The 26,324-nt window shown below is 36.3% G+C and overlaps 2 protein-coding genes across 7 annotated transcripts in view; one reads left to right on the top strand and one right to left on the bottom strand.

Annotated features, from left to right (window-relative positions):
• The window catches only part of CROT (carnitine O-octanoyltransferase), a 45,231-nt gene extending 30,288 nt beyond the window's left edge, over window positions 1–14,943 (top strand). For all 5 annotated transcript variants that reach the window (XM_033088004.1, XM_033088003.1, XM_033088000.1 and 2 more), the window contains exons 11-18: window positions 142–225; window positions 306–413; window positions 640–770; window positions 7,571–7,694; window positions 8,570–8,648; window positions 8,739–8,832; window positions 8,954–9,073; window positions 13,924–14,943. In XM_033088004.1, coding sequence (XP_032943895.1) covers window positions 142–225; window positions 306–413; window positions 640–770; window positions 7,571–7,694; window positions 8,570–8,648; window positions 8,739–8,832; window positions 8,954–9,073; window positions 13,924–14,044 — 861 coding nt within the window. In that variant the 3' untranslated portion in view covers window positions 14,045–14,943. The remainder of the gene's footprint in view (window positions 1–141; window positions 226–305; window positions 414–639; window positions 771–7,570; window positions 7,695–8,569; window positions 8,649–8,738; window positions 8,833–8,953; window positions 9,074–13,923) is intronic.
• A 1,644-nt stretch (window positions 14,944–16,587) lies between these two features.
• ABCB4 (ATP binding cassette subfamily B member 4) overlaps window positions 16,588–26,324 on the bottom strand; it is a 72,433-nt gene continuing 62,696 nt past the window's right edge. The window contains exons 24-28 of one of the 2 annotated variants that reach the window (XM_033087998.1): window positions 23,694–23,850; window positions 22,494–22,691; window positions 20,531–20,737; window positions 17,591–17,737; window positions 16,588–17,159 (exon numbers count right to left, since the gene is read on the bottom strand). In XM_033087998.1, the coding sequence (XP_032943889.1) occupies window positions 16,953–17,159; window positions 17,591–17,737; window positions 20,531–20,737; window positions 22,494–22,691; window positions 23,694–23,850 (916 nt within the window). In that variant the 3' untranslated portion in view covers window positions 16,588–16,952. The remainder of the gene's footprint in view (window positions 17,160–17,590; window positions 17,738–20,530; window positions 20,738–22,493; window positions 22,692–23,693; window positions 23,851–26,324) is intronic. The other variant, XM_033087999.1, reaches the window with a different exon arrangement.

Raw genomic sequence — 26,324 nt, 5'->3', positions numbered from 1 at the left:
TATCTTATCATTAGGAGGTAAGGCATTTGAGAATTCTGCACTTTATTATGTGTTAAGAATAGAGGGAAAGTGAAAATAAAATATTGAGTCAAGTTTTAACTTGATATGAAGTATTCAAAATCTTGTGTATTTTCATTTTAGCATGCTCCTTATGATGCAATGGTTATGGTAAACATCAGCCATTATGTTGATGAGAAGATTTTAGAGAATGAAGGAAGATGGAAGGTATGTTACAACAAATATTTCATCCTTTTTCTCCTAGTATTTTTATAGATATGATATTTTTAATTCTTCCCTATTTTCAGGGTTCAGAAAAAGTACGGGATCTACCACTTCCAGAGGAGCTTATCTTCACTGTGGATGAGAAAATATTAAATGACATCAGCCATGCTAAAGCCCAGTATTTCAAGCAGGTAGATTTTTCATTTTTCTTTTCGATAGTAATGCTTTCTTTTTTAACTACTATATATAAATATTTGGCTATCCTGTAAGCATGACAGCATAACACATTTTTAAATACCACCTTTAATACCTTTATTTATGTCTGATAATTACTTTAATGCAAATGATAATTTGGTTATCTTTGGGGTATTTTCCTTAGGTGATTTTTCACTGTTCCCATTTAATTCTTTTTGTTAGGCATCTGATCTGCAGATTGTGGTGCGTCACTTTACATCTTTTGGCAAAGAGCTAACCAAGAAGAAGAGACTTCACCCCGATACGTTTATTCAGCTTGCACTTCAGCTGGCCTATTATAGACTTCTTGGACGGTGAGCACCATTCATTTTCCATCCCCAGAATTTTTAATTCCATAGCTATTTCATCCTAACTCCCAGTATTTTCTCCTACTTTTTTCCTAGTTGACACCATATCTGAATTTGTACTTCCATCAACAGTAATTCTAAAGAATGCCAAATTTCAAAATTTGATACTTTCATAGTCTTTCCGTATTTCATTAATACTTTTGAAGTTTCTGCTTTCTTCTTAGAGGGGCTTTACCATTCTTTGGAATTCAAATCTCTTGGTTTTCTTGCAGCCTCAGTTTTCAGATGGGGTCATGAAACGGTATGATTTGTAGATTATGTAATCTCTACTCATTTTTAGGATAGGAGAAAGGGTATGTTGTGACTTTTTGCATCCTAAGCAGAAGTGGATGCTCCTTGATCTTGCTTGTTTTAATCCAATATGAGAAGAGCTGTGATGTTCAAATCATTTACATTTAATAGAATTGTCAGTAAGGTTGGGTTTAAGTTTACCAACTTGCTATTCATTTTCTCTTTATCACATCTGTTTTTGTTCCTTCTTTTTTATCTTCTTTTGAATAATAGGTTTTTTTCCTTGTGCCTCTATGGGTTTTTAAAAATATTTTTAAATTTTCAATTACAGTTGATATACGATATTACATTAATTTCAGGTGTACAACATAGTGATTATTCATTTATATAACTTCTGAAGTGATCATCCCTATAAATCTAGTACCCATCTGACACCAAACATAGTTATTACGATATTATTGCCTATATTCTCTATGCTATACTTTACAACCCTATGACTATTTTGTAAATACCAATTTGTACTTCTTAATCCTTTCCCCTTTTCACCCAGTCCCCCAACCTCACACCCATCTAGCAGCCATCAGAATGTTCTCTGTATATTTGAGTTTGTTTCTGTTTTGTTTGTTCATTTATTTTGTTTTTTAGATTCCACAAATCATACGGCATTTGTCTTTCTCTGTCTGACTTGCTCCACTGACCACAATACTCTCTAGGTCCATCATGTTGTTGCAGATGGCAAGATTTCATTTTTTTGTGGCTAATATCCTATTAGCCATATGTATGTACCACTTCCTCTTTATCCATTCATCCATTGATGGACACCCAGGTTGCCTCCATATCTTGGCTATAGTGAATAATGCTGCAATGAACATATGGATGCACATGTACCTTCACAGTAGTGTTTTGAGTTTCTTCAGATAAATATCCAGAAGTGGGATTACTGGATCCTTCTTTGTCTCTTGTTATAGCCTTTGTTTTAAAGTCTATTTGGTCTGGTATAAGTATTGCTACTCCAGATTTTCTTTTTTCATTTCCATTTTCATGAAATATCTTTTTTTATCCCTTTACTTTCTGTCTATATGTGTCTTTCAATCTGAAGTGAGTCTCTTTTAGGCAACATATATAAGGTCTTGTTTTCTTATCCATTCAGCCACTCTATCTTTTGATTGGAGCATTTAATCCATTTACATTGAAAGTCATTATTGATAGATATGTAGTTATTGCCATTTTATTCATAATTTTTCTTCTTAAAGAAGTCTCTTCAACATTTCTTGTAAATACTGGTTTAGTGGTGATGAACTCCTTTAGCTTTTCTTGTCTGAGAAGCTCTTTATCTGTTCTTCAATTCTAAATGATAGCCTTGCTGGGTAGAGTAATCTTGGTTGTAGGTCCTTGCTTTTCATCACTTTGAGTATTTTGTGTTTATCTCTTCTGGCCTGTAAAGTTTCTATTGAGAAATCAGCTGACAGTCCTTTGGGAGCTCTCTTGTAGGTAACTAACTGCCTTTCTCTTGCTGCTTTTAAGATTCTCTTCTTGTCTTTAACCTTTAGCATTTTAATTATGATGTGTCTTGGTGTGGGCCTCTTTGGGTTCCATTTTATCTCCATTGTCTGCTATACTTTTTTTATTAGTAGTTGCACTAGGATTTATGAAATACATCTTTAACATATCACAGTCTTCCTTCATATATTTTCCACTTCAAGTATGTAAGAACCTTCAAACAAAATGCTTCAATTTCACTTACCCATTCTTCTTACTATTGTTATACATTATACTACATGTTATAAACCTCACAATGCACTATGACTATTTTTGCCTTAAGCAATTATTTTTTTTATTGTGGTAAATATGTATAAAATAAAACTTGCCATTTCAACCTTTTTTAACTGTATAATTCAGTGGCATTAACTACAGTCACAGTGTTCAACTATTACCATTATCTATTTCCTAAAATTTTTCATCATCCCAAACAGAAACTGTATCTATTGAGCAATAACTTCCTATTCCCCCTTCCGCCCCAGCCTCTGGTGACCTCTAATCTACTTTTTGTCTCTGTGAATTTGCCTGTTCTAGATATTTACAGTAAGTGGAATTATAGAACATTTGTCCTTTTGTGTCTGGTTTATTTCACTTAGGTAAGTTTTGAAACCTGGAAGTGAGTCCTTCATCTTTGTTCTTCTTTTCAAGATAGCTTTGGCTGTTCTAGGCCCCTTGAGACTCCATATGGATTTTAGGATGGGTTTTTCCTGTTTTGCAAAAACATTGTTAGGATTTTGATAAGAGATTACATTGAGTCTGTAGATCACTTTGTGTAGTATTGTTATCTTAACCATATTAAGTCTTCCAATCCATGAACATGGGGTCACTTTCCATTTATTTATATGTTTTAAAATTTCTTTTAGCAATATTTTGTAGTTTTCAGTGTACAAGTCTTTTCACCTCCTTGGTTACATTTAATCCTGAGTATTCTGTTTGATGCTATTGTAAATGGAATTGTTTTCTTAATTTTCTATTCATATTGTTCATTGCTAACATATAAAATACACTGATTTTTGTATGTTGATTTTGTATTTTGAAACTTTCCAATTTTTTTATTACTTCTAACAATTTTTTGTGTGGAATCTTCAGGGTTTTCTAAATATAAAATTAGTTCTCTGTGAGGAGAGGTAGTTTTGCTTTTTCCTTTCCAATTTGGATGCTTCTTATTTCTTTTTCTCTAGCTAGAACAACCAGTTCCATGTTGAACAGAAATGGCAAAAGTAGGCATCCTTGCTTCTTATTCATGTTAGGTGGAAAGTTTTCAGTCTTTCACCAGTGAGTATGATGTTAGCTGTGGGTTTTTCATAAATGCCCTTTATCATGTTGAGGAAGTTCCCTTCTCTTCATAGTTTATTGAGTGTTTTTATTGTGGAACAGTGTTGGATTTTGTCAAATGCTTTTTTTGTGTCAGTTGAGATTATCATGTAGGCCTTTTCCTTCATTCTATTAATGTGATATATTACACTGATTGATTTTCATTTGTTGAACTACTCTTGCATTCCTGGGATAAATCCCTCTTAGTGATGCTGTATCATCCTTTTAATATGCTGTTGAATACAGTTTGCTAGTAATTTGTAGAGGATTTTTGCATCTATATTCACAAGGGATATTGGTTTATAGTATCTTTTCTTGTAGTGTCTTTGACTGGTTTTGGTGTCAGGGTAATGCTGACCTGATTATGAGTTAGGACGTGTTCCTTCCTCTTCAGCTTTTTGTTTTTTGTGTTTCTTTTTGGAAGAGTTTGAGAAGAATTGGTGTTAATTCTTTCAGTGTTAGAATTCATCAATGAAGCCATCTGGTCCAGGATTTTCTTTATTGGGAGGTTTTTATTACTGATTCATCTCCTTACTTGTTACAAGTTCAGTCAGATTTCTGTGGCTTTTTTTTTTTTTTTTTAGTCATATTTGGTAGTTTTTGTGCTTCTCAGAATATGTCTGTTTTGTCTAGGTTATCCAGTTTATCAGTATACAGTTGTTCAAGTATTATCTTAAAATCCTTTTTATTTCTGTAAGGTCAGTAATAACACTGTCTCTTTTATAGCTAATTTTGTATTTGGAGTCATCTCCCTTTTTTTCTTAGTGTAGCTGAAGGTGTGTCAATTTTGTCAACCTTTTCAAAGAACGAACTTTTGGTTTAGTTAACTTTCTCTATTTTATTTTTCTGTATTTTGTTTATCTATACTCTTATTTTCTTCCATTTGGTTCTAGTTTGCTCTTCTTTTTGCTAGTTCTTTAAGGTATACAGTTAGTCTATTGATTTGAGATCTTCTTTTTAATGTAGATTTTACAACTATAAATTTTCCTCTGAATGCTGCTTTTGCTTGATCCAATAAGTTTTGGTATGTTATGTTTTCCTTTTCATTTGTTTCAAGGCATTTTGTAATTTCCCTTGTGATTTCTCCCTGACCAATTGGTTGTTTAAAAGTGTGTTGTTTAATTTCTGCATGTTTGTGAATTTCCCAGCTTTTCTTTCTGTTATTGATTTCTAGCTTCATTCCATTGCCATTGAAGGAGATACTTTTATGATTTCAGTCTTTTAAAATTTACTGAGACTTACATCGCCTAATATATACGTATAGTCTATCCTAAAGAATATTCTATGTGCATTGAGAAGAATTTTTATTCTGCTGTTATTGAGTGGCAATGTCTGTTCCGGATATGTCTGTTGCGTCTAGTTATTTATAGTGTTGTTCAAGTCCTCTCTTTCCTATTGATCGTCTATTTACATGTTCTATCCATAATTGAAAGTTGAATATTGAATTCTCCAACTATTGTTGTAGAGCTGTCTAGTTCTCTCTTCAATTCTGTCAATGTTTGCTGCATATATTTTAGGGCTCTGTTGTTTGGTGTTTGTATTTTTATAATTGTTATATCTTCTCTGTGAATTAAACCTTTTCCACTATGTACTGTTCTGTTTGCCTCTTTTAACCTTTTGACTTAAAATCTATTTTTTCTGGTAATAATATAGCTCCTCGAACTCTTTTTGTTACTATTTTCATGGGATATCTTTTTTTCATCCTTTTAACCTCTTAACGTTTGTGCATGTGAAGTGAATCTCCTGTAGACAGCATATAGATTGACTGTGCTTTTCGTAATCCATTCTGCCAATCTCTGCCTTTGATTGTAGAGTTTTAATCTATTTACATGTAAAATAATTACTGATAAGGAGGTATTTGCTTCTGCCATGTAGCTATATTTTATGTAGATCTTATGTATTTTGTTCCTCAATTCCTCTATTACTGCCCTTTTTTGTATTTAGTTGATTTTTTTTCATTGTACCATTTTGATTCATTTCTTTCTTTTTCTCTATATTCTTGAGCTATTTTCTTTGTGGTTACCTTGGAGATTACAGTTAATATCTTAAATTTATAGCAACCTAGTTTAAATGATACCAGCTTTGTTTCAATAGTATGCAAACACTCTGCTTCTTTATATCTCTGAACCGCCCTCTTTATTTGTTATTGTCACAGATTATATTTTTGTACATTGTGTGCCCATTAACTTAAATTTATATTATTGTTCTATGCATTTACCTTTTAAGTAAAAAACAAAACCAGTTAAACATGATGGTCTGTCTCCCATTTTTCCTATAATCTGATATTTACATCTAGAGATTTGAGAATAATAGTTATTTTTATTTTTTACAACAAATGAAATAGTCAATGTTCTTGTTTTTCTATTTTATTGTTTCAGATTGAGATTGGGTTCAGTTGTCAGCCAACATCTATTATAAAGTTTCTTGTCTGAGTTTTTCATCTAATGGTTTTAGTAACCATGATGATCATTACCAAGATCTGGTATTTCATTAAAGTTTGCAGAGTAATGATATTTTGTCATTCATTCTTAACACTTTTATTTTTAATCTATTTTTAAAAGAATGTTATTTTAGCAGTCTTTTAAATTTTTATTTGCATCTTCTTCACATTTTGAAAGGATACTATTTCATCTCAGGGAGACAGTCTTACAGAAACACAGAACAGACGAGACTCTGTTTGAGTCTTCTTAATGCCCATGTTCCAACCTTTTATTTTTACTCCATTTGTTCTCTTTAAATTACCACCCCCAGGAAAGTAAGAGAGCTTTGTATTTAAAATAGTTATATCATTCTCCAGCCCAGGAAAACAGTCGTCACTCTGGGGAACTTCTTAAATCATGCTTTCACTTCATTCTACAGCTATTCATGTTCTATGTGAAGGAACTAAAGGCCAAGTACTCTGTATTATCTGTTGCTGTGTAACAAATTGCCCCCAAACTTAAAAACAATAAACATTTGTCATCTCACATTTTCTGTTGGTCAGGAATCTGGTTGCAGTTTAGCTGGGTGCCTCTGACTTCAGGTCTCCTGCAGGGTTGCAGTCAGGGTGTCAGCCAGGACTGTGTTCTCATCTGAAGGTACTCCTCAGAGAGGATTCACGTCCAAGCTCACTCATGATTATTAGTAGGGTTCAGTTGCTCCCAAGCTGTTGTACAGAGGCCTCCCTCAGTTTCTTGCCACCTGGGCCTCTCTGTAGGGCAGCTCCCAGTATGACAGCTCCCAGTATGACAGCTGGCTTTCCTCAGCATAAGGAGGTGTGAGCAAGACAGGATGTCACTAATTTCAGAAGTGACATCCCATGTGTCATATTCTTTTCATTAGAACTAAGTCACTAAGTCCATCGCACACTCAAAGTGAAGGGTGAAGTCAGGGCATAAATAGCAAGAGGTGGGGATCACTGGGGGGCATCTTAGAAGCTACCTACTACAGACTCCAATATATATAAACTGATAGCAACAAATCCTTTGAAGCAGTCCATATTATACCATGTCCTGCGTGCTCTTTGATACTGAAAATGGGCTCTTTGTTTTTGAAAGTCTCAACTGTAGTCTATATTGTAGAACTTAGTCTCTGATCAAACCAGCTTTGTAAACTCTTTGTAATAACATAAGAGCATTTTCTTTCTTATAATATGTTCTCTTATTTGCGTTTTTTTCTTGTAGCCCTGGTTGCTGCTATGAAACAGCTATGACAAGATATTTTTATCATGGTCGTACAGAGACTGTGCGATCATGTACAGTAGAAGCAGTGAGGTGGTGCCAGTCCATGCAGGACCCTTCTACCAGTGTGAGTATTTGAAAAGAAAAAATTCATATTAAATTGTCCTAAAGGAAACGTGGCCCTTGAATCTTTATCTCAGTTCCCCTGGATCAGTAAAATACTTTCAGACATTTTTCCTGAAGTTTTCAAAACATTAGTTCATTTGCCAGTGAAGTATATTCTTGGAAAGAATTTGAAAACAGGGAAGACCTGAGAAGAAACCCATTTGTATCATTTTGTAGGCAAAGTATCTTCAATACCTTGAATATTCAAATATTCAAAAAATATTCAAGGAATTGAAGATACTTTGCCACTATTGATCTAGCTTTAGAATAACACCAGTAAAATGCAGACTCTTCCAAAGTGCCTTTTATAGGAAGCTTTTCTTGATGTGGTTGAATGTGTTTTTGAAATCACAGATTCCTGTTTTCATACAGTTTTTATGTTTTGTGTTATACTTTTCTTTTGGAAGCATTTAGACATCAGGTTAGTTCCTTCTCAGTGCTATTTTGGTATTGCATTTGTTTCTTTAGTTTTGATAGACATAGTTATGTATGGGTTAATTTATTTTAATTTCATAGAACTGCCTCATTATCATTTTTGTACAATTATTCTTTAGTTTGAAATCATAGTTGCTTCTTTCTTTACACTTGTTTTGTGTAAAGAAAGTTCCTGTTTTCAGTGCTGCCCACAAGTTCCGAGAAGGAAATAAGCAAGATGCAGGACATACAGGAAAGAAAAGGCAGTGGAAGAAGACACAGAAGTATGTGTCTCAAGGTCTACCTAGACAACATTTTCTGTCCCAAATTACCCAAACTAATTACTTTGAGCTCAGGTTTTTCTTTTTTATATTTGTCTGGTTTCTGGACAGTTATTCAAGTATCTCTTGGTTTTTAATACAGCTTCTTGAGCGGCAGCGAAAGATGTTAGAAGCTTTTGCAAAACATAATAAAATGATGCAAGAGTGTTCAACTGGAAAAGGTAGTTATATTGGAATTATTCTGTCTTAAAAAAAAATGCTCTCATGTTGAAAAATTATTTTCTAACTGCCGATTTGGGGTTTCATTGTAGGATTTGACCGTCATCTTTTAGGTCTTTTACTCATAGCAAAAGAGGAAGGTCTCCCTGTTCCAGAACTCTTTACGGACCCACTTTTCTCCAAAAGGTAATATAATGCACTGTTTTATAACTTTACCAGTTTATGTTTTCCTGAATGTTAAAAGCTCGTCAGAAACAATTTAGACTTCTATAAGCCTAGTGTAATATCTTTTCTTTGTATTACACAGTGGAGGAGGTGGAAACTTTGTTCTCTCAACAAGTCTGATTGGTTATTTAAGAATCCACGGATTGGTGGTTCCCATGGTACACAATGGCTGGGGATTTTTCTACAATATCAGAGATGACAGGTAAGGCTGCCCTTTTTATTCCTACTATGCTGTTGAGTAAGAAAGCTATCATTTTTGTTGTTTGAATGTCTTCCCTACACTGTGATTCTGATTGTATTGTCATCTGTCACTTGCTAATGAGTAATTATTTTTACCACTGAGGCGTTTAATGTGTATTTGTTTCTCTGTCCTACTTTTGAGACTTCTGTCAAATTAGTCCTTCAGGTGTTTTGTGCAGAACACTATTGAAGATTGACTCAGTAATCGTATCATCATCACCATCCTCGGAAATCATTACCTATATTAACATATTTGTTTTACCTAAGGTATTTTATGGTAAATTCAGTTAAAATTTCATAGCCTGTAAATACGTGGTCGTTCATCAGACCAAGACAAGAGACTAGATAAATTTATATTATAAAAAAGTTTTACCAATTCAGATGCATTTCATTTGAGTTGTATGGGGTTTGACTTAATTTTAGGGAAAAAGAAAGAAAATGTTAAAACCTGGTAGGGGAAAGAAAGGGTGAAGAACAAGGTAGTATGGAATTGATAGAAAGGCTTGGAAGGTCCTCGTGCACACAGTCTGGCAGTCTATTCGCAGGGGTCTTTCAAAGCATAAGAGGCTATATAAAAAAAAAAAAATCACGTGGCTACATTGAGTACTACGGTGAATAAGAAGAAAACAGGCTTGGAGGCACTTCCAATGGAATGTGAAAAATTGGAATAATATGTATGACATATTACAGTTTCTAATATATTATTTTCATACTTTTCCTTTTTTAAAGAGTTTATCATCCGTGATTTTTTTCCAAAATCTTACCATCTGCTTCCATGTCAAGTGTGATCGTCTGTTATATCAGTGATACTCGAATTTGTTGGCATCTAAGTCCTTGGATTGTGTCTTCTCATAATATTTAGTTTGTGTACATGGATCTACAGATTAAAGGTTGAATGATAAAGTTTAAACATGGATCTTATTATTCTTTCTCATAATAGAGAGTCAGGGCTCTAAACTGATCACCATATACAGAGAATAAGTAAGCGTTCTAATGTAGGCCCTGACAAGTAGTGGCTCCCATATTGCATGCAATGATAAAAATTTTGGCCTGATACACCTCGGCTCCCTGACTTTTCGAAAAACATGTTTAATGATCCTGGACAGAATTCCCAATCATTCATTCAGAAAATACTTAATGAGAACTTACAGTGTGCCAAGGGTTGTTTCAGGTACTAGGAACATGAGAGAGACAAGGTCCCCCTCTTAATAGAGTTTTAGTTTCTACTTGAGAATAAAAGGAAAAAAGCAGGATAACTTCAAATAGTGATGAATGCTGTGAAGGAAATAAGCGTGTTGCTGTGGGAATAGCGAGTAACTAACTGGTGGGGAGGTGGAACACTGCTTTATAGAGAGTGGTCAGGTCAGGAGTCTGAGGACTGACAAGGAAGATGAGCTGTTAAGGATGAGAAGGACTTACTCAGATGAATAGCCAAGAAAAGAGCCCTCCAGACTCTGATCACTGCTTGCGGTCTCCAATGCTGCCACCAAGCTAAGCCACTATCTTCTGTCACTTAGGTTATTGTAACAGGTTCCTACGTGGTCGTCTTGCTTCCACCTTTCCTCCCTACAGACATTCTCTACACAGCAGCCTGATGGTCCTTTTAAAAATGTAACTCAAGTCATTATCATTCTTCTACTCAGAACCCTCCAAGACTTCCCATTTCCCTCACAGTGAAATCCAAAGTCTTCCTGTGAGACCTGACATGAACTAGCTCTCACCTCTCTGACCTTATCTCCTACAACTACCCGACTGCCTCACTCTCCTCCAGCCACACTGGCCTTCTTGTGGCTGGAACATACCAAGCAAGACCCCTCCTCGAGGCACTCTCAGGCATGATTTCCTCAGCCTAGTACTCTCTTCCTTGAAATATATTCAAGAAGCACTCCCTTACTTTATACAGATATCCGCTATCACCTGAGAGGCCTTCCCTCATCATCTAAAATAGCACTTCCCCCTTTCCCACACAGACCTGCTGCATTTGAACACTTAAAAGCACCAGTGTATGTGTACTTGTGTGTTGTCTAACTCCCTTCCTAGAATATAGACCAACAAGAACAGGGTCTTCGATTTGTTTGCTGTTGTATCCCCAGCTCTATAACGATGCCTCGTAAATATGGTATACTCAGGGGATGTTTTCACAGTGACATTGTTGAACATAAGTATACAAGTTCTGGGGCAGGGATGAGCTTGACATTTGTAAGGAAAAGAAAAAGGCAGTATGACTATAAATTAACAATCGAGTAGGAGGGTAGTAGAAGAAGTTGAGGAGTGGGAGATAAGAGCTAAGTCTTGTAGGGCAGCTTTCTCAGCCCCGAGTCCCCTTAGAATGACCTGGAGAGCTTTGACAACGATACTCCTGGAGATACTGATGTGGCTGGGATGGTCATTTGATGGAGGGCCTTGTAACCTGATAGGGAGTTTGGGCTTTCTCCTAAGCATGATGGGAAGCATTTTACCAGTTTTGAGTCTGAATGTTACGTGTGCTATTTACATGTAAAAAGGACCATAGGCCTGCTATATGGCATCTAAATTAGGTAGACAGTAATATGGGCAAGAATGAAATGAGAAAATCAGTGAGGAAGCACAGATGATAAGTTGAACAACAGAGTTGTGATAATGAAGGTGGAGCGAAGTGGAGGGATCGGAGATGTGTTTTGGAGGTAGAAGCAGTAGGACTTATTGATGGATTGCTGATTGTGATGGTGGCATTTACTGGGATGGAGAAAATTAGAGGAGAATGGGCTTGTAGACACGTTAGGGTAGAATCAGGAATTATGTTTGTAACAGAAAGAAACTCATAGATGCAGAGAACATTTTGATGGTTGCCAGATGGAAGGGAGGTTGGGGGTATGGGTGAAAAAGCGGAAGGGATTAAGAAGTACAAATTGGCTGTTAGAAAGTCGTCATGGGGATGGAAGTATAGCATAAGAAATATAGTCAGTAATATTGTAATAACTATGTGTGGTGTCAGATGGGTACCAGACTTATCAGGGTGATCACTTCAGAAGTTATATAAGTGAATAATCACTATGTTGTACCCCTGAAACTAATATAATATTGTATGTCAACTATAATTGAAAAATTAAAAACTATTTAAAAAAATTTTTGTACATGTTGACTTTGAGATATCTGCTAGTAAAGAATTTGTTATATTTATATACAAGAGGATATGTCAGTAGTCAATTGGACATATGAGTGTGGAGCTTAGAAAAGAGGTTAGGGCTAGAGGTATACATTTATGAGTCATTATTATGGATATACCGCAAATAGTTTTCAAATGAAATGCATGGAAATTGTCTGGAAGGGATCTTTTCATTCATTGTGAGATGTGAAAATTGTATGATTTAAAGAAAACTGGTCATTTTTGAAATTGCATTTTATTTTAAATGTGCTACATGCTCATTTTTTAAAATTTGTAAAATACTGAAAAATTTAGATCATATTATAACTATTTTACTGTCCTTTGTGTGAACTTCATTCTCACTTAATATTTCGAGCAATTCCCAATGCCATTAAATATGCTTTGAGATCTCTTAATGGTTGAATAATGTCTAGTCTTAAGGATTACCTACTATTTATAGTTTTTCATTATTACAAATAAAAGATATATATCCTTCCTTATATCATCACATCATTGCCAACTCTAAGGATTATAAAACATTCTTTATCAACATATAGGCAAAAATAACATAACTTGGATTCTTCACTTATGAAGCAAAACATTTTTTCTTTGTTAGTGGCATCTGTGTACATTCTTTTGTGAAGATAGCTATTTCTATAATTTAGAAAGATAAATGAATTTTTTAAAAATTTAACACTTAAATAGGAATTGTTGATCTTTGCAAAGAAATACATTTAGATTTTGCTAAGTATTTGAGAATTACGTACCCAATGTAGCTGGAAAATGACTAGTGTTATGAATCACTAGATGAAAACAAGGCAAGATTTTCTGTAGGTTCCTGTATCTCTTTCAGCAAATATAATCCACTCAAACATTAGTTTCATCATTGTATACTGGGCCAGAGTTTGTGATGTGAAAATTCAAGGTTCGCAAGCTTTGCATTGCACATTTTAGTTTTAACTTGAGCTTAATGCATATTTTGCTATAGAAAATTGGAGTGTCTGGAAAGTAGGAGAGTTCCAAGGCAGCCAGTAGCCCGATTTCTGCTCTAAGCCCACTGGAAGCAGAGTTCTTGCCTGTTTCCTTCAGCTTTTGGTGTCACTTTTATCACCTGCCAGCGAGGGGATTTCTTCATCAGGAGCACCTAGTAGGAGATGGTGGAAGATGGTCCCAAGAGTTTCTCTCTGGCTTTTCTAGAAATTGCTTTTTTTCACCTCTTCTTTCTCTATTTTATTATATATTTTCTTACTCCCTTCAAATACTATGTATAGTCTTCTTTTAAAATAGTTCAAGTTTCATTGCATACAATGACATGAATTTGTATTCCACCTCATTCCATTCAGAGCACTTTAGGAAGGAAGGTCTTTTTTAGGAAGAGTTGGGTTTGTTTGCTTGTTTAATACGATCAGACCTTATTCCTCAGCGCTCTTGAGCTGTGGCTAATTTTTTTCCTGTTTGTCTATAGTCTCTAGTCACATAGTAAATTAGGTGTTCCTAGCATTCTGTATAATATGGCTTTACTTTCCATTGTGTCAGGTTACATTTACCTAATGTCACCAATAATTCATATTTCATATAGGAACAGCGAGATGGAGAAAAGTCATGGCTATATCACCGTCACCATTTGGAGCCTTTTTGTGTTGTGATTTTTGCATAGCACTTAATCATTTATTATTTGTGCTTCACAGGTTTGTTGTGGCCTGTTCAGCCTGGAAATCATGTCCAGAGACTGATGCAGAAAAGCTAGTTCAGCTGATTTTCCGTGCTTTCCATGACATGATGCAGTTGATGAACTCTGCTCATCTTTAGAGGCTACTCATGAAGCACGTAACCAAAATATATCATTTAAACTGGGTGCTGGAGTAGGTTGCTGAAGTGAGATAGGAAGGAATGTTGACTTGAAAGAAACCTGTTAAATGTAGAAATTTATAGAATCATGCTCTCTAAATTTATTCAGACATAGGAAGTAGAAATATTTTTAAGCTTCCTCTGATGCAGCTGTAATGCGAATTATGATATAGTGAATATAGAACTATGCAAAGTTTAAGATAAGCCTCAACAATGCAAATCTACAACTTTTAACAATGCAAGTCTTACTCTAATTTTTCAATATTTTTGTTGGTACCTGTATCGGTTATAAATTCTCTCTCTGAACATCATTGCAGAGTGTATCTTTCAAGCACTTTAACACTTTTAGTGGCCAGTGGGTACGAAATACACAATTGGATGCTCATTTCCTTGCAATCAGTGTCTCCCACGCTCACCGCAGGGATACAAGCCAACCATGTTTGGGTACAACCACTACAATTTAATGGTGATCTAGCAGAATTAAAAAAAAGTTTCTGTTGAACAGACAAAAGACTTAAGTTGTAGTAGGGAGGTTTACACCGTCTGACACAAAAAAAGCCCTAACAAAATGCATTATACTGTATTGTAATTAGTCTTGTGAATATAAAATTAAAGCACTTGTATTTAAAAATAGTTGTCAGTGACTTTAAGAGGATTAGATAGGTTGACTATCAGAATCTCAGGATTTTACAGATTTTTTTCTCCTCTGTTCAATTTTGTAATTTTTACTCTTAGAAAGTAAAATTCTCAGAATCATACAGTTTCTTGTTTTGTGTTTGAATAAGTGATTCATTCCTGTTTGACCTTATACTTTCGGATCTCAGTTATGTATTGTTGTATAATAAACTACCCAGAACTTACAGTCTTGTCAACGATTTATTATTTCTCATGATTGTGTCAGTTTTGATCGTGCCCGTTTGGATGGTTCTGCTGCTCTCTTGCCTGAGTTATTCAAGCAGTTGCAGTCACCAGGCTGCTGGCCTGAGGCTGGTACATCTAAGATGGCTTCACAAACTGTCTGGGGATATGGTGGCTGGGACTCTCCACATAGTGTCTGATCAGTCAGTATTTTAGCCTGGACTTCTGTACTTGGCAGTGGGAGTGTTCTAAGAGGGAAAGGTAGAAGTTGCAAGGCCTCTTGAGACGTAGGCCCTGAAGTCACATGATGTCACTGCTTTTGCCTTCTGTTGGTTAAAACAAGTTACAAGGGCAGTCCAGATTTAAGGGGTTGGGGATAAGTCTCATCTTTTGATAAGAGGAACAGCAGAGTCATTTTGTAAATGACTTTGTAAATGTAAATGACTGGCACCGGGGGGACATGCTTCCTTGGGGGCTATTTTTGTAGCAATCTGCCACATAAAGATTATATTTAGTGTACTGTTTGTATATGTCCCTTTTCTTCAATTTTCATATGTTCTGAATTTGATAAGACTTGTTTACCATTTCTTTGTGAAAACATTCAGATTTGGCTTCTGTGGCATTTGATATATCCTTAAGTTACTACAGAATAGGAAAATGAAATCTGAACTATGGACCTTATTCTTCACGAGTACAATTTTGTAGACTAAATTGCCAGGTGCTGTAGAATCATTCGATTGATTGTTTTTAAATAATATCTAAAGAGTTGGGTATTTTTAGAAACTGATCACCTCCTGCAGAGAAGCCTCTTTTTACTCATGGTTTAACATGTTTTCCCTACATTGCCTGAAGTTAAAAATCACCTGGAATGCTTCATACAGGGAGATTCCTGGGCCTCTGCCAAGACCTATTGAATCAGAATTCCCAGGGGCAGATGCCCCATAATCCCTGTCATGCAAGTGTGGCAACAAGAGCAGGCTGAATTCTGCTCACCTTGTGTCACTGTGCTAATGTACTCCTTGCCCTGTTCTTCTCTTGATTAATCTGAAATGCCATCTACTGATACACATGGTCACATTTGAAACATTCTTTGGTAATATAGTATATGGTTTATTACACATAGAAGGACTTGGTTTGAGTAGTTTACTGACCTAAACAACTTGTCACAGCAATAAAATTGATATTGCTGCAATAAATTATGGGGGGAAAAACTTCAGTGTGATTAGCTTCCAAGGTTGTCTTGGATATTTCTTTTTGCTCTTTAAACATATCTCCTCTTGTTAGGAGAAGTGGATTCATATTCTGGGAAAATTAGAATAATTTGTAAAAAGTAATGCTGCTGCTATAGAAACAGCATTTTGTTGATATTTCCAATAGAGCAATTTGTAACGAGATAATATGTGTAATTTTTATTCATGAGTTTTAAACATTTCTTAGAAGAAATACTTAGTATGTCTCTTTCTTGCTTTATGGAACAAATGTGTGCCTGCAAAGTTACCTTGTATAAGGAAATTTTCAGTTCCTCTTGGACTTTGATGATAAAGCCGGAGATACAGTCATTTTTAAAAACTTCAATTCCTCAATAGAATAAATTTGGAAACCTACCAAGGAAGAGAGTAGGCTTTTGAACAATTTATTTTTCCTTTGTACTTGGGAAAATTGTTCCTAAAACATCCTGTCATCTACCCAACTATTTAGGACCATAAGAGTTTTCCCTCTGTGACTTCTATTAATTCTACAGCTTTCTATACCTGAACTTTGCCCTTCTTTCTCTTGATGTTTCTGATAACTCAGGAAGAGCTGGGCTGTTTTCACATTTCATCAAGAAAGTCGTCATTTATAACGTCGCAATTTCCAATGCTGTAATACCAAAGCCCAAATTGGATGTTCTAAATTGATCGGGAATAAGACATACCAACATTTTACCGTGACTTAAAAACTTCTTTTACAAGTCAGCAAAAGTTGGAGAATGATTTGAGTTTATTTTTAAGACTTAGTGTATAACAAGAGTTCATAAGTTCTGTGTCCCCGCCTGGACGCTGACCATGGAAAAGTAGACGCCTTTCTGTGCCAGCAGCTGCTGGTGGGTGCCGCACTCCTGGACTCGGCCGTTCTGAAACACCACTATCAAGTCTGCGTTCTGGATGGTGGACAGGCGGTGCGCGATCACAATGCAGGTGCGGCCTTCTCGGGCCTTGTCCAGGGCTTCTTGGACAATCTAGTGATAAATCAGAACAGAAGACTTCTCTTAAAAATTATATAAATAAATTTTAACATTAAAGGAAATTTAAAAATTTTACCATCTAAGCAAGAAAACTTATTTCCTTATCTCTTTGAATCTTCAGCTTTATGCATGTGTATTTATATAATTGGATATTCCATAAGTTATGTTCATTTTAATTATAACAAAAATAGATTCTTATACTAATCATAAGTATTTAAAATTTCTAAAAGTAATACGTGATCATTTTAGAAAAACTAAAAAATACTGGAAAGAATAAAATATTCTACATCAAAATAACTATTGTCTAATGTTCTATTTACTTCTTTCGGTGCTTACATATTTTTTTCAAAATATGTTGATGGCACACACACACACAAAATCTTCTCTTTTACAAATTAAATGAGACATTAGGTGGAAGGCCATACTTTTTCACTTTCAGTATCCAGAGCTGATGTAGCTTCATCCAACAGGAGGATTCGAGGTTGTCTGATGAGGGCCCGGGCAATAGCAATCCTCTGTTTCTGACCTCCTGAGAGCTGAGTCCCCTTATCTCCCACTCTCGTTTCATATTTCTGCAAGTGAGTCATTAATAAAATTAATAAAGTTCTAACCCAGAAAAATTACTAATGCTATATTGAATAAACTTTCACTTTTTAACATTTGACAGTTCTACTTATAAGGAAAAAATATTTGGAATCATTAAAAAGTTTCTATACCAACTATATAATTGTCTATTTAATGTTTTCCATTTAACAGACTGTTCATTTTCAAAATCAAAATAGAAAACTAGTGACTTTAGTTCTCAATGGTATTTTGCAACAAATTTTCAAATTCCTACCATTATCATAATGTCAATTGGTCTGATGTTATTAGAGTCCTCAAAGTTTAAATGTTAATATTTAAGGTTTTTAAAAATCTTTGATATATTCATGTGATCCACATGGAGCCTAGTTTATTCTCTTAAACTCATTCATTCACTAAAATATTTACTGAGTAACTGTTATGCCCAGAATTGTAGGAAATACAAAAAATGAATTCAGCTTTGTTTCTACCCTGAAAGAATTTATAATCTAAAGAGAAAATACATATACAGCATTCAATATAAGGTCAAGTAAGTAAGTATCAAATGAGTAGTATACACAACATGCTGTGAAAGACCAGAAAAAGGAAGTAGAAATTGTACAGATAAGGTGAGAGAAGAAGGGGAGATAAAGATACCTTTGGAGAGAAGTTGGGAGCTGGATATTGAGAGACATTCTAAACCAAAAAAGCATAGAATGAATAAAAGTACAAATTGAGCCAGTTCAGTTTACAGTGAACTGAATTCACTGTATGTACATCATGTGAATTAATGTCCTAAAATTCAATGTCATCTAAATTAAAAGCTGAAGCTCTAAAGTTTTTCTATTCACAGTCAAAGCAATACTTGGTTGAAGTCAATGACTATGTTAAGAGTTGTAAGGTTAACCAACATGGACGGTTTTAAATTTTGTGTATGTGACTTCTAATCATAGCAATATAACAATAAAAATAATTTAAGCCGTATTTCAGTTTAATCCAGTGGAACTGCCGATGCTAAATGAATGATTCCTGCCCTCAGTTTTAGGGATCTCAAGTCATCTTTTCAGGACTACTCCTGTTTAGCAGCTGCTGAAGAAAATCATTTCATTGAACTCTCACCTTAGATATTTTTCAAATCTGTATTGACTTCACTGCACTTTGGCTACCATCATAGTAGCCATGAAGTAATAGGGAATTGGGGACCCTGGAAACTGGAAAGTACATGTCTTCTCCAAAGGAATCAAATAAACAGCCTTCTACCAAAATTAACCAAAAATGGACCATAGACTTAGCATAAACTATAAAAGCATACAACTTTTAGGGGAAAAAAAAAGTCTTCAGAACCTGAGGTTAGACAAAGAATTCCTAGACTTGACACCAGAAGCACAATCTGTGAAAAGAAAAACTGATGAATTGTACTTCATCAAAATTAAAAACTTTGGCTCCGCAAAAAGTCCTTTTAAAAGGAAGGGGAAAAAAAAGCAACAGACTGGCAGAAAATATTTACACACTACATATCTGACAGAGGACTAATAACTAGAATATATAAAAATCTGTCGAAACAAAAATAAATCCAAACAGAAAATGGGCAATAAACATGAAGAGAGGGCAATGGACAATAAACATCTCACCAGAGAGGAAATATAGATGGCAAATGAGTATATAAAAAGATATTCAACATCACTTGCCATTAGGAAATCAAAACACTCCGAGATGTCCCTACACCTCTGAGAATGGTACAGTTCTCACATGCTGGCAAAGATAGAGAAACTATCACTCATACTTGTTGGTGGAAATGTCAAATGGCACACAACCACTCTGGGAAATAGTTTAGCAATTTCTTAGAAAATTAAACATGCAATTACCATATGGCCCAACAATTGCACACTAGGACATTTATCCCAGAGAAGTAAAAACTTAGGTTCACACTAAAACGTTTCAGCACACACAAATTTATATCAGCTTTCTTTTTAATAGTCCCAAACTAGAAACAACCTAAGTATGCTTCAACAGGTGAATGGTTAAACAAACTGGCACATCCCTACAATGGAATACTATTCAGCAATAAAAAAGAATGAACTGTTGATACAACAACTTCGGGCAAGTAGGCTGAGTGAAAAAAGCTAATCTCAAAAGGTTATATACTATATGGATGTTCATATAACATTCTTAAAGTAGAAAATTAAAGAAATGGAGAACAGTTAGTGGTTGCCAGAGGTTGGGGGGAGTAAAGGTGAGAATGTGGCTTTAAAAGGACAACATGAGGGATCTTTGTGGTGATAGAAATGTTCTGTATCTTGACTGTGATAATGAATACATGAGTCTACACAGGCAACGAAATTGCATAGCACTAAATACATACATATACAAATGCACACAAGTAAAACTGGGGAAGTCTGAAGAAGAGCAGAGGATTGTACCCACGTCAGTGTCATAGTTGTTTTGCAAGATGTCATTGGAGGAAAGTAGGTAAAGCAAAAAAATAAAGTGTGTAATTAAAACTGAAAGTACCATAAGGGATAAGCCAAACATGGCTGCAGTTGGAATGCATCCCACAACCACCAGTTTGCATCCTGAGAGAGGCTGCACTGACGTCACATTATTTGCCTCTCACTACATTTGTATGAGATAGACATGACACAAGAAAACCTGGTATCGTGAAGTTCAGTATCTTGTCCAAGGCCACAGTGCTAGTACATAGACACATTCTGTTATAAGACTTTGTTGGAGTATAACTTCAGGAAATGTTTTGTGGAGGAAAACTGCATTCTGATTTCATCCTAAGAAGTTACCAGTTAACTTACGTGCGGTAAGGTCTCGATGAAAGGATGGATGTTGGCTGCTTTGGCTGCACTCACGATCTCTTCCCGTGACACGACCCGGCTGTTGTCCCCGTAGGCAATGTTCTCGGCAATGCTGCAGTCAAACAGGATGGGCTCCTGGGACACGATGCCCAGCTGGGCTCGGAGCCACTGGATGTTGAGTTTCTTTGCTTCTTGACCATCTAGGAGCTGAAAACCAAAGTCCAAAAACAATAAGAAGGGCTTAAAAAGGGAAAAAAAAAAGAAACACAAAAAACAACTAAGCAGTAAGTTACTAGATTAAGGATTGGAGGATTTTGTTGCATGTGGGCCTCAGCAGTTCGTGAAATACCCAGCCTCATGGCCTTTAAGCACTTAACATTGTTGGAGGGCAACATAACCAACAAAATGATTTTTATGGTGTTCAGGCTATCTCTTGGTGTAACTGGCACAAAATGGTAGCATGTTTGGCCCTGTCTTTCCACATTCCTGTCTTTGTCCTTATCTGCCCTCCTCCCGGCAAGTGTACCATCCTCTGCCTGTCAGAAGCCTGCAATTAGATCTCTCTATTCCAGGGGTGTCCAAACTGCGGCCCGAGGGCCAACTGCAGCTCGCAATCCATTTTTAATTGGCCCGCAGCAAATTCCAAAAATATATTTAGTTTACTTAAATAAACCAGGTGAGGCAAGACGTACTTCCCCTCGAGGGAGTGGCCCGGCTGTTTGTGTATTTTACCGCATGTGGCCCTTGGTGAAAAACGTTGAAAAAAGTTTGGACACCCCTGCTCTATTCCTTAAAACTGCGTCTCAAAATACAGTGTTAAAAGGATGGAAAAAAATCTGCTATCCTCTGAATGATTTCCACTCTTTCGATGGGACTTTGTCCCCCTCCTGCGGGCATACCAGAACAAAAAGCAGATCAGTAGCACAGCCCCAGATTCTGAAAGTTAGTTACTCTTGTCCTACCTTTGCCTTTCTCCTGAGAACTACCAGCCTTAAACTTTTGTCTTTGTGACAAGACTGAAGACAAAAGTTCAAGGGAAAGTGAACAAGCTCTAAGGGCAGTGTCTTTGGGAGAAGGGTTTTGTTGGTGGTGTTTTATTTTTTGTTTGCTATAAGCAGGGGGCATGATGCTTCCAGAAGAGCCTTGTGAAGCAGTAACTGAGCATGCAGCTCCCTGCAAGATAAAGTCACCAGTGAAGGAACAGACACAAGTCCAAGTAGTCTTGACCTCTCAATAAAGAAAGAAATTCCCACCATAGTATTAGTACATCAGACCTACAGAATGTTTGCCTGTATTCATACCTGCAGAGTAATTGTAATAGTGGAAGCAAAAGAAACAACTAAATAAGGTTTAATACTTTGGTGACTATCTACCCCCGGGGTTGGCTCCCAGGGCTTAGTCAGTGGATGCCATCCCAATAATTGGAGAGGCAGGTCTTATCAGTAAGGGAGGAACCAAGCCTTCACTTATGGAAGAGAGCCAGGGGTTAGATACCAGAAAAATCAATGATGAAAACCAAATAAAGGGCTGGAGGTCAGGATCAAAGTGAGAGAGCCTTGAGTTCAGGGTTAGAGAGAGAAGGCAAAGCAGAAGGAGGTGGGGAGGACATAAGCAGGCACTGCCCAGCCTGGGAGCCCGCTTAGAATTCTGGCAGGAGTTTTGTCTTACCTTTTAAACCAGGAACTGAGGGTTTACTTAGGATCACGCTGGCTCAAAAGGCCCATGACCGGGTAGAGGTCACCTTCATATTCAGTGTTTTCTGGACTAAATTCCAGATGTTCTACCCGCTTGTCCCCATATATTTGTGTGACTATGGGTGACAGTTCGAGGTTTATAGAATGTGGTTGTTGTATCAAAGAGGAATACGGGTCTTGTCCAGTTTTTCTCATTCTGGGAATATTGGTTTAGCCACTTGAAGTATATAGCCTTAAATCAAGTGACTAATTTAAGAAAGTGTGCTCACCACTTTTCCGCCCGAAGGATCATAAAACCGCTCAAGGAGCTGGACCACCGTGCTCTTCCCACAGCCGCTGGAGCCCACCAGGGCCAGTGTCTGGCCCTTCTTCACCTCCAGGCTCAGCCTCTGAAGCACGGGCACGTTTGGCCGGGTGGGATAGTTGAACGTGACTTCACTAAATTTCACATTTCCTTCAAACTTACTCTAAAATAAATTTTTTAAAAATATTGCTATTAGAATTGGTCTCATAATTATTGGAATAAAAAGTACTATTTCAAGGAAACTTTTCCAAAAACTATAGTAGAGAAACATAAAACTCATATTCAGTACAAGTGCTGGTACCAGTTAATATCGATAGCAAGTTATTACATAAAATGAAGAAGGGAGATGGGGGTATAGGTTAGATTAGGTAGTCACAGTACAGAGAGTCGTTACGTAACCTTGATTTCTGATCATTTAAGACAAATATTAGCTTTCTCAAATGATGATTTTGAGGTTGGCGCCACGTCAGTGGCCAAAGGCCCAAGGGCTTGGAATTGAGAACAGTTTCTACCTGCAGTCTCAGTGGACAGCCCTTGTCTCAAGCCCTGGCAGCCTCCTTCTCTCACTCCCTTTATCTCATTCACCAGGTACAGCAATTTCCTTACGTGAAATACCTGATAAAGTCCTGGAAAGGTTGTATAAGTCCCCAGCCCTTTCCTCACACTGCTTCTCGTGCACTAAAATGTGCAGCAGCTCGTGTCATGCAAGGAACATCCCACCTTAAGTCTGAGTTAACTTAGGAGATAGTGAAGTATGGGATTATTATTCTTACTGTGAATAAAGTGGCCCTCTTAACCAATTGTAACTCAGTCATTACAAAATGTGATTGATTAAAGCCAAATCATTCATTGCCTTTAAACACAGAATTATATGCATATAGCTTCATGCAGAAATGATTAACAACTTTCACTGAAATTATCCAGTTCTAGTACATCTGGATTTTTTGTTGTTGTTTTACTTTTGATATGCTAAACTTCAGAATCCTTGAAACTAAGAAATTTAGAAAGGCCAAAAGAGTTGGCCAAATATTAGCCCTGTAACTATCACAAAGATAAATAAATGTCAGTGTAATTACTATGAATTTATCCTATAGTTATAATTGAGCAGACAGCAAGCTTTTAGGAAAAAATTAACCAAGAACTCATCAGGCAGCAGGGAACTCACAGGCCGCAGGCCTTCTTCACTATAGCTGTCAATCAAAGGTTGTCTTTCAAACAGCATGAATAAGTGGGCTGCAGACAGCTTGGCTTTAGCATAATCTGGAGCAAAGGAACTAGCGTGTCCAAGAGCCACCGCACCAAACACAATTGCTGAAAACACCCTAGACCAGAAAGAGAGGAATTCAAAAATTAGCTTGTACCCTGTTTCCCCAAAAATAAGACCTAGCCAGACAATCAGCTCTAATGCATCTTTTGGAGCAAAAATTAATATAAGACCCAGTATTATATTATATTACACTACATTACATTACATAAGACTTGGTCTTATTTTACTATAATTTATATTAAAATAAGACCGGGTCTTATATTAATTTTTGCTCCAAAAGATGCATTAGAGCTGATTGTCTGGCTAGGTCTTATTTTCGGGGAAACATGGTATAATTAACTGCATATGTCTGAAAGTCTAAAGACATATTGCTAACCAGTACTGATTTTTTTTACTCCCTTAGTCATGCCCGCACCCTATACACATTCCCCTGAAATTCCAGTAACAAAGGAAATCCAGAATAAAGGCAGATCGCTGCCAAGTGTCTCTTTATAACTCTCCTGCCTTCTGGCTTCCTTTGGGAGCCTCTAATTTCCTAGAGTTAATGGAACTTTCCAAAGTTGTTCTCTTTCAGGAAGTGGCTCATAACTGAATCTGATTTGTGGTCTCAAGTAATTTTAATAACTAGTTATATACCCTTTTTAGAGTTGAAGGAACTGAAGCACAGAGAGCTTCAGGGACTTGATCAGCACTAGACAAGGAGTGATGTTTCCTATTGAATCTATAGCCCTGACTTCCAGTTTGTGGTTTCTTCTGCATTCCCACACAAATGACAAGAATCGCTGTAAAGAATTTTTATTAGGAAAATAAGTCTTCATTAGAAATAGCTTTCCTCTTACAATTAAAATAATTAATGATACTACACCGAGAAAACAATTGTCCTAAGCTAAAGGTCTATTTTCCAATTATACATTCTTTAAAGAATGAATATAGATTATAACAACTTTTAGGAAGGATTAAAAATTTTGAGGATCTACACCTCCACAAAGCTACTTACTTCCCCCAGTGAAAGCGGAGGGGAGAGGAAATTTTCTATCTAGGAATAATGGAGAAGTTAAAAATTTTTTCATCTTCCAAACTTCCTAAATCTAAGATATTAAAATGTGTTTTAAGGACATGGGGATGGGCATGATGGATATAGTCTCTCCCTTAAATAGTTGGTAAGGTTGTTACCAAAAACTAAATTTTAAAATAGTGACGAACAACTCATATGTAGCTGCCTAGCTTTCGTATACAGCCTGTAATCCAGCTTTAGTATGAAAGATTAAAACATTGTTTTCCAATTATCTAGCATTCAACATTTTAATGGTAAAAACGAAACAACAAAAAAGCAGGATCAATTTTCTCAGTGAAATATTTCTAGACAATAAAAAATACTCCAAGTTGTAATTCCCAGAGCTGAATATTTCCATTTGTCTCTCCAAAACCACTTTCTACTCTGTCCACCTCCATTTTGTACTATCCCAGTCTGTCAGAGGCTGACTTTCATGGACTGCAGCAAGAGGTTTTCTTGTCCTCCGACTTCTGATGGGATTTGGCAATGAAAGGCACTAGCAGGGGACGGGAGAGCTGAAGGAGAGTCAGGATGGGGTATTTATTTGGTTGGCTTCTTGTTGGATTGTTGTGTTGTTGGTATCCCCCCACCAAAGATGACAGAAAGCTGCTATACTGGGTTCTGGAACTCTTTCCCTCCTCCTACCCTTTAGGTTCAGAGTCTCAGCACTTCCCAACTGGGAACTGAGGAGGTGTTAACAGCCCCCCTTGGTACTGCTTTCCTTAACACTTCTCACACCTCTGTAAATATATCCTTTAGCAAACTCTCCTCAGTTACCCCTTTTGCAGTGCCATTTGTTTCCTGTTGGGATCTTGATTGATACGAGATTATACAAAGGGTGACAAAAAAATGTATACACATTTTAAGAAAGGAAAAATATTGCTAAAATTGGAATACAATGAACGACGCGTTCATTTGATTAACGCCATCTTTTGAGCCAATGTTATGCTACACATTGTTACTGTAATTCAATTCAACTTTGAAAATACATGGATAACATCTCTTAAAATGTATACATTTTGGGGGTGGCACTGCGGGGATATACTTTTCTCATGGTTATTTTAATTTTGGATGTAAATAAAAGAATAATTCTTAAACACTTTCACTTTCCTTGTGTTGACCCTGTTTAAAAAAACAACAACATTTTGTTCACTAGTACTTTAAAATCCATCATTGCAGAAATATGCCAAGTGACCTTAAAAAGAACGGCTTCCCTTTGGCAAGAATAGACTGCAACCTAATTGAATGCATTTAGCATACTTGGAAAGAAGTAATGCATCAGTTAGAAAGACCATCATTTAGTCTTGAAAACCAAGAAAATAGAGGCTAAAAGGTAAACGTTGGCAGGGTCATACCATGCCTGGTAATGGAGAGAGCCTTTGCTAGACTTCAGTCAAGCAGTCCTATCCCATTGTCAAGGTCAGCTTTGGCTGCAGGTAAATAGCAAGCTACTTGACCCTCTGTTTTGAGTCTGT

Source organism: Rhinolophus ferrumequinum, chromosome 20, assembly GCF_004115265.2.
Source record: "Rhinolophus ferrumequinum isolate MPI-CBG mRhiFer1 chromosome 20, mRhiFer1_v1.p, whole genome shotgun sequence".
NCBI lineage: Eukaryota > Metazoa > Chordata > Mammalia > Chiroptera > Rhinolophidae > Rhinolophus > Rhinolophus ferrumequinum.
This window is presented reverse-complemented; position numbering and strand designations above follow the sequence as displayed.